This window comes from Colletotrichum karsti (genome assembly GCF_011947395.1).
Source record: "Colletotrichum karsti strain CkLH20 chromosome Unknown Scaffold25, whole genome shotgun sequence".
NCBI lineage: Eukaryota > Fungi > Ascomycota > Sordariomycetes > Glomerellales > Glomerellaceae > Colletotrichum > Colletotrichum karsti.
In genome coordinates, this window is record NW_024065925.1 from 756,817 (window position 1) to 763,484 (window position 6,668).

Genomic DNA, 6,668 nt, shown 5'->3' on the forward strand with positions numbered 1-6,668 from the left:
GTTCATGACTGGTGGCGTCGTGGCTGTACGAAACGAAACGGATACCTTGGTGAAGGGATTGGGATCCGATGCTAGGCGATCCAATGTCTGAGGAAGGCTGTTGGCGTCCTTCTATCGTCTGCAGATTCTTGCCTCTTTTCCCTTCACCTTGACCTTGTCTTCCTTCGGATGATTCCGTCTGTTACTGTTATTGAGGTAGTTGTTACATAGTTGCTGCGTGGGTTTGGCTGGTATTCTGTTCTGTTCTGGACCTGGAGACAGGAGTTCCTGAACTGGCAAAGCCGACGCGGACGTGACTTCACTCTGGCTGGATTCCTTTCCCCTCTTTTTTTTCCCTCTCACGTTTCCAATTCTCCTCCGCGTTCAGTCCGTCCCTTTCCTCCCTCCTTATTCCCATCGTTTTTTCCCAACCCCCCCAAAGGAATCCCGCCGCGCAAACCCCAAATTTTTCTGGTGTTCCCATCTGCAATCGCCTGTTTATTCCCAGCGATCCAAGACCTCCGATTCCGAACGTTGTGCACCGCACCGCACCGCAGACGCGCACCCAAGCCCGCGCCGCTCCGTGGTTTGCCAATTCGCTTTTTTATTCCCGGAACGCCGGCTTCCAGCGTTCCAATTTCATTTTACGTCCCATCAGCTCGAACCCCCGATCCGGTATCCCGGGGATAGCACGTCCGGAGGGCGACGTCGGGAGAGGCACCACAACGCGGCGTGCCCAGACGGCGAAACTGGAGAAATCCAGCTGGTTCGACATTGGCGACCGGCGCCGGACATTTTGTCGAGAGGATCGGCCCATCGCGGAAACCAATTGATTGATTGACCGAGTCGAATCAATTGATTGACGGCCGCCGCAATCATCGTCATCGTCCGCCTCCAGCTGCTGCCATGGCTCCCCCAGACCATCCGCAGCAGCAGCAACAGCAACAGCAGTCGCAGTCGCAACCGTTCACGCCGAGCTCGGCCTCAACAATCTACGCATCGCCGGCTTCAGAACATCAGCGCTTGCCGCCGCCGCCGTCGACAACGACATCAAACGGACTTCCACCACCAAGCGCAACACCATCGTCTTCGTCAGCAACAGCAGCGCCGTCCCAGTCCTACCCGTACCACATCATCAAGACGGAGGAGAGCGTCGACGGGAACTCGGCAAGCCCCGACGGCCAGCAAAACTCCGACGAGCCTCCTAAGAAGAAGCAGAAGCGCAACAAACCAACCCTGTCATGTCACGAGTGCGTCGAGCGCAAGACCAAGGTTCGTTCGCATTGACGTTTGATTTTGTTTTTTCAGCCCTCCCCGCGATTCTTGACTCTCTTCTTTCTGCCCCCGATCCCGTCAAGCCCGACCTCGCGTTCGCGTCCCGGCTCTCGCTTCCCCCGCACCAAGGACCTTCATGGTCCACCGTGGCTCGCGGAGCCGCGCCGATGCTGGCACAAAGTCTGGGCCTGGCCGTCCGTCAACCTGTCTGCTACTATTTAGAGTAGACGGGCGTCGCGAGAGTCATTCTCACAGCACGTGGCATACACGCTTCTAGAACTCTGTTCAATCTTACAGATCCCCGGCTGTCGCGCATGACAGTCAACCAAAGAGGATTACTCAGCCATCTCATGTGAGGGACTGCAAGTCATGACATGGAGTGCTAACGTATCAAATAGTGTGACCGGGGCAGGCCGCATTGCCTGGCTTGCATCAAGCGTCAGACAGAGTGCAAGTATGCTCACGTCGCAAACCTCCTCGAGTAAGTTGGGTCTGAGCTGGACCGGAAAGACTTGCGACGCTGACTATCTCAGGGAAACGACGAGGTCGGCCACAAATGGCCGGCGGATGACCAAACCACCGAAGAAGAAGCCCTCAGATGTCAACACGATCCCAAACATCGCCGACAGGGGTCTCATCGAAGGACGCGGTTTCACTTCTCGCGGTTCGGTAGGTTCCATCGGATTCTCCTCCTCGACCGGCCTCTTGTCCAATGTGCCCTATTCCCTACCGACGGCCAGCAATGTCTTCGGTATCGGCTCCGAGCACCCATTCGCCAACTACTGGACCTGCGAGGGCGGTCTACCCGAGGTTATCTCGGTCCTGCCGGACAAGATCCAGGCCGACATCCTGCTGGCGCAGTACTTCGAGTGCGTCGACCCGGTGTATCCCATGATGCACCGGCAGACGTTCTATGCCGACTACGAGCACTTTTGGAGCCTCGGGAACGAGGAGAAGAACCGTGTCGATGCGGCCTTTGTCGGACTTATTTTCGTGATGCTGGCGCTGGGGACGCAGTTTGTGACGTCGACGTCGCCGAGGGACGGAAAGCAGACGGCCGAGTTTTATGCGTCGGCAAGTAACCAGGCGCTGCGCCTGTCTTCGTATCTGAGTGCTGCTTCATTACGATCTATTCAAGCCATGGTGCTGTAAGTGTTTGATCGTGGACCGACCGGCTTTGGGGATATGATGCTGACGAGACAGGTTAACTTACTTTTTGATCAACGACAACCATGCTTCAGATGGATGGGCATTTGCAGGAATACTCATACGCCAGGCCTACGCCATGGGCCTGCATCGTGATCCCAACATTGGTATGATCCTTTTCTTCATCATCTGTTGAATAATGCTAAAGCTCGACAGTGACCCCCGATGCGAGTATCTTTGAAAAGCAACAGCGCCGAAAAGTCTGGCAAGCCGTCCTTCTCCAGGATACCTTTCTCACAGTTCTTGTTTCTCTGCCCCCGTCGGCGACTCACACCGACGTCTCTGTCGAAGACCTCCTCGACGACGGTTCGGCAATCGCCGCAAGCGACCCGACCGACATCGCCTACATCCGCGGCTCCTGGACGCTCGCCAACCTCGTACAAGAAACGATTTGCTCGCCACGCTCGCTCGACATGCCCATCTGCACCACGGCGCGGCACAAGTCTAAACTGGTCGCCGACTTCCGCGCCGTCTACCGCTCGTTCCCGGACGTGTTCCGGTCGTGGGACTCGGACAGCCTCACAGCGCTGTCGAGGACGAACAAGCGCGTTGTCCGTCAGACGCTGTTTCTGACGAGCAACTACCACCACAACATCATGCTGGTGCACGCATCGGAAAGCCCCGATGTGCCGGTTAATGTGCGGGGGACGCTCGAAGCGGCGCACGAAGCCATCAACTCGTTCTTCCTGCTGTTCAACATCTTTGAACTCGAGGCGCGGGTGTGGTGGGTCTTCAACCACCGGGCCTTCCTGGAGGCGCTATGCATCGGAAGCGTGCTCCGGGAGACGGCCAAGGACCCGGTCGCGGTGGAGGCGGCGGAGCGGGACCCGCTGTTCGTAAGGGCCAGGGCTGACATATGTAAGTGTTTCCGCGTCTTGTGTTTGCGTGTGTGATTGTGGCGGGGATATTTGGCTGACGTTGGACTGTCACAGCGCGCATGATTCAAATCATGGAGTTGATGGGCGAGGGCGACCAGGGGTCCGACGTGGCTCGAGCCCGGGTGCAGGTGTTGAAGGATCTTCTGTGACAGTGACGCCGGGAGATTTTGTGAGATGTTGTGGAGAAGTAGGCATTTTGGCGAGTTGCGCGGGACGAGACGTCTGCTTTGATTTACTGCGTATTTCGTAGACGGCCGGGACTCTGCTTTCGGGTTGTCGTTCTGCGAGGTGTTTGGCGTGTCCCGAGGTGATTGAGATTCCCACCAAGTTCCATTGTAGAAGCGAAGTGCGTAGGATTGATTGTAAACTCCTTCTTAGGGGCTCCTCTTCGGGAGGAGTTAGTGTATTGCTTAATGATAGGTTAATGAGCCTCTTCTTCTAAAGTTCTTCCTCCATCAACCATGCAGTTCCCAGTCTCAAACCACAACGCTCTTTTTTAGCGATACTCCAACGAGTGAGTCGCTAGCCGGGGTGGGCGAGAGATGTTGGAACGAACCAAGGGCTTGGCCACTCACGGGATCCACCAGACATGCCCGTCGCGGTACCTAGGCGTGGATCGAGGTACCAGGACCAGTCATCTATTCAGAGACCAGCATGGCCCGAAACGGCGAGGCCGGCCGTCAAGTGTGCATATGGGATACATGTACATATGCAGCAGCAGCAGCAGCAGCAGCAGCAAGCAAGCGGCAGCGGTGCCGAATTCATTGATTGCCTCCCTGCCGTGTCGCGATATCCGTAATTGATAGAAAGAGGGTCCCGGGAGTTAGCGTCACCCCACGTCCCGGATTCTCACCTCAATCTCATTCAGGCATTCGCACTTACCCTTTCACGGGAGCCAACACCTGTGGTGACCCCCTAAAAAGAAACAGTCGATCCATCGTATCAACCCCACCAGCCCACCCCACGTCCGGTGCTTAGCCCTCTGAGGCCGTTTTCATTGGTCAGAGAGGGCTGTTGGTCCCGTACCGGCCGGGAGACGGGGGGAATAGTGGAGAGTATCGGCGCACAGGCCATTGAGCAGGACTCGTCAGCTCGTCGGCGCTGATTGGCCACGCGGCGGAAAGAGGTCCAGCTACGGCGAGAGGATTGCGCAGCCCCAATGTCCCTGACGGTCCTTCCTTGGGGGTGAATGTGCCCACTGCCCACTGCCCACTGCCCACTCTACCGGCGCAGGGCAAGTGCGAATGGAGGAGTGGCAGTGTTTACTATGAGGGACGCGTGGTCCTTTCCTTCTCAGTCAGTCTCTTTCTCATTTTGCGACTGAATCCTCTCTCTTTCTCTCTTTTTTCCCTTCATTCCAACGTATCAACTTCCTCAACTTGGGTGAAAGTGTGAATACCCTCACTCGTTTTCTTTTCGTTTCGTTTCTTTCCGTTTTGGTTGGGTCCAAGTCAAAAGAAGAGATAGCGTGGATGAGACTCTTAGTCTCGGTGTAAGACCAAAAAGCCACACCACGCACACCACCTCGACGACCGACATACGTACGCAACCCAGGCAGCCATTTATCATACTGGTCTTGTCCTCCTCGACCCGATTTCCAGCTTGTTCCATACCTCGCCTCACTTCAAACCGGACCACTTCACGACAGTTCTCTAGGCAGAGACTTCCCTCGACATACGAGGCCCGCCCGGAAACTGAAGGATACCGGGGCCGGAAGATACCCTTCATCGATACCGACATCCAATTCTCATCACCGGTTTAAAGTCGCCCATCATGCGCGGCCTCGCGCAAGCTCTCCTGCTCGCCCCGGCCCTGGTCGGAGCCGCTCCTTCGAGGATCAGTGAGAAGGTCAAGGGTGGGTTTCTCATCTCACCCGCAAGCAGTAGACAGTGAAGATTAACATTCCTCAGAAGATGCCTCTCCCTCGACCTTTGTCACTTTCGACATTCCTCCAGGCTTCAACGAGGACAAGCCTCAGCCCTACGTAAGAATCGCCTCTCATAGAAATGATTCATGCGTCGACTAACAAACACAACCAGACCCTTCACCTGGAGGTCCTCGAAGCACCCTCCCCTTGCGCTTACCCCAACATCAAGGTAAACGACAACGCCCTCTCCCAGGGCGGCCACACCCTCGGCCGCGGCACCTTCGCCGGCGACCACGATGGCTCCACCTTCATCGCCTCCTGGACCGCCACCTGCGCCGGAGATGAACAACTCCTCCGCTTCAACCTCGAGTCCCTCGCCGGCCGCTCCCTGGCCTCCGAGGTCGGCTTCGTCGCCCGCTTCCGCCAGACCAGCCCCGCGGCAATCATCGAAGTCGCAGGCCCCGTCCGCGTCTCCGACTCCCGCCCCGAAACGCCGTCCCTCCCCGAGTGGGCCGGCCACAAGCCCCGCCCCGGCGACGACGAGGACGGTCTCCTTGAGGACCCGCCTTTCCCCCCTCCGCCTCACCACCACGTCGGCAACCACCGCGAGGGCGACCACCACCCTCCCAAGGAAGATGGTCCTCACCACCCGCCCTCTCGCCGCCCTCCTCCCCACCACATTTCCGAGGAAGCCGAGGCCGAGCTCCGCGAGTTGGACTGCCTGCACCACCAGCTTCATGCCCTGAAGCACCTCATCCACGAGAAGGAGTCTCGTCTGACCCACGAGCACGGCATCCGTCCCCACCGCCACGCCCTTCGCGAGTGCGACTCCCTCAAGTGTGTCCTCGACACCTTGATGCACCGCGTCGGTGGCGGTTTCCGCGGTGGGTTCCACGGCTTCGGCGGCGGTCGTCACCGCGGTCCTCACGGCCGTCACAGCCACCACGGCGGCCCGCCCCCGATGTGCGGTGCCCCCCCCGAGCACGGAAACCACACCCACGGAAACCACACTCTGCCTCCCCCGCCTCCGGGCTTCTGTCACTGCGCTCCGCCTCCCCATGAGGGTGAGCCTCCCCACCACGGACCTCCCCCTCCGTTTGACGAGCCGCCTCACCATGGTCCCGGCGGTCACTTCGATGAGCCCCCTCGCGGTCCTCCCCATGGCCATGGCCCTCCTCCTCCTCCCCCGCCACCATTCGATGAGCCTCCCCGCCACGGACACCACAGCCCCCCGGGACCCCCTCCTCCTCCTCCTCCTCCCCCTCCGTTCGATCACCATGGACCTCCTGGACCTCCCCCTCCTCCCGGCCCGCCTCCTCCCTTCGATGGCCACCACGGTCCCCCAGGCCCTCCTCCTCCTCCGGGTCCTCCTCCCCATGATGACCAGGAACACCTCGGCCCCTTCGACCACCGCCGCCCTCACCCCCACAACGGCCACCATCACGGCCCTCCCCCTCCCCCCC

The 6,668-nt window shown here is 58.8% G+C and overlaps 1 protein-coding gene across 1 annotated transcript; it reads left to right on the forward strand.

Moving 5' to 3' along the window:
* Positions 1–885: 885 nt before the first annotated feature.
* On the forward strand, positions 886–3,487 carry CkaCkLH20_07941 (zn 2cys6 transcription factor; the record flags this gene model as incomplete). The annotated part of the gene is made up of 6 exons (XM_038890657.1): positions 886–1,251; positions 1,653–1,735; positions 1,788–2,402; positions 2,458–2,567; positions 2,617–3,318; positions 3,393–3,487. The coding sequence occupies 6 exons, from the start codon at positions 886–888 to the stop codon at positions 3,485–3,487; spliced, it is 1,971 nt and encodes a 656-aa protein (XP_038744265.1).
* Between the last annotated feature and the right edge of the window lie 3,181 nt (positions 3,488–6,668).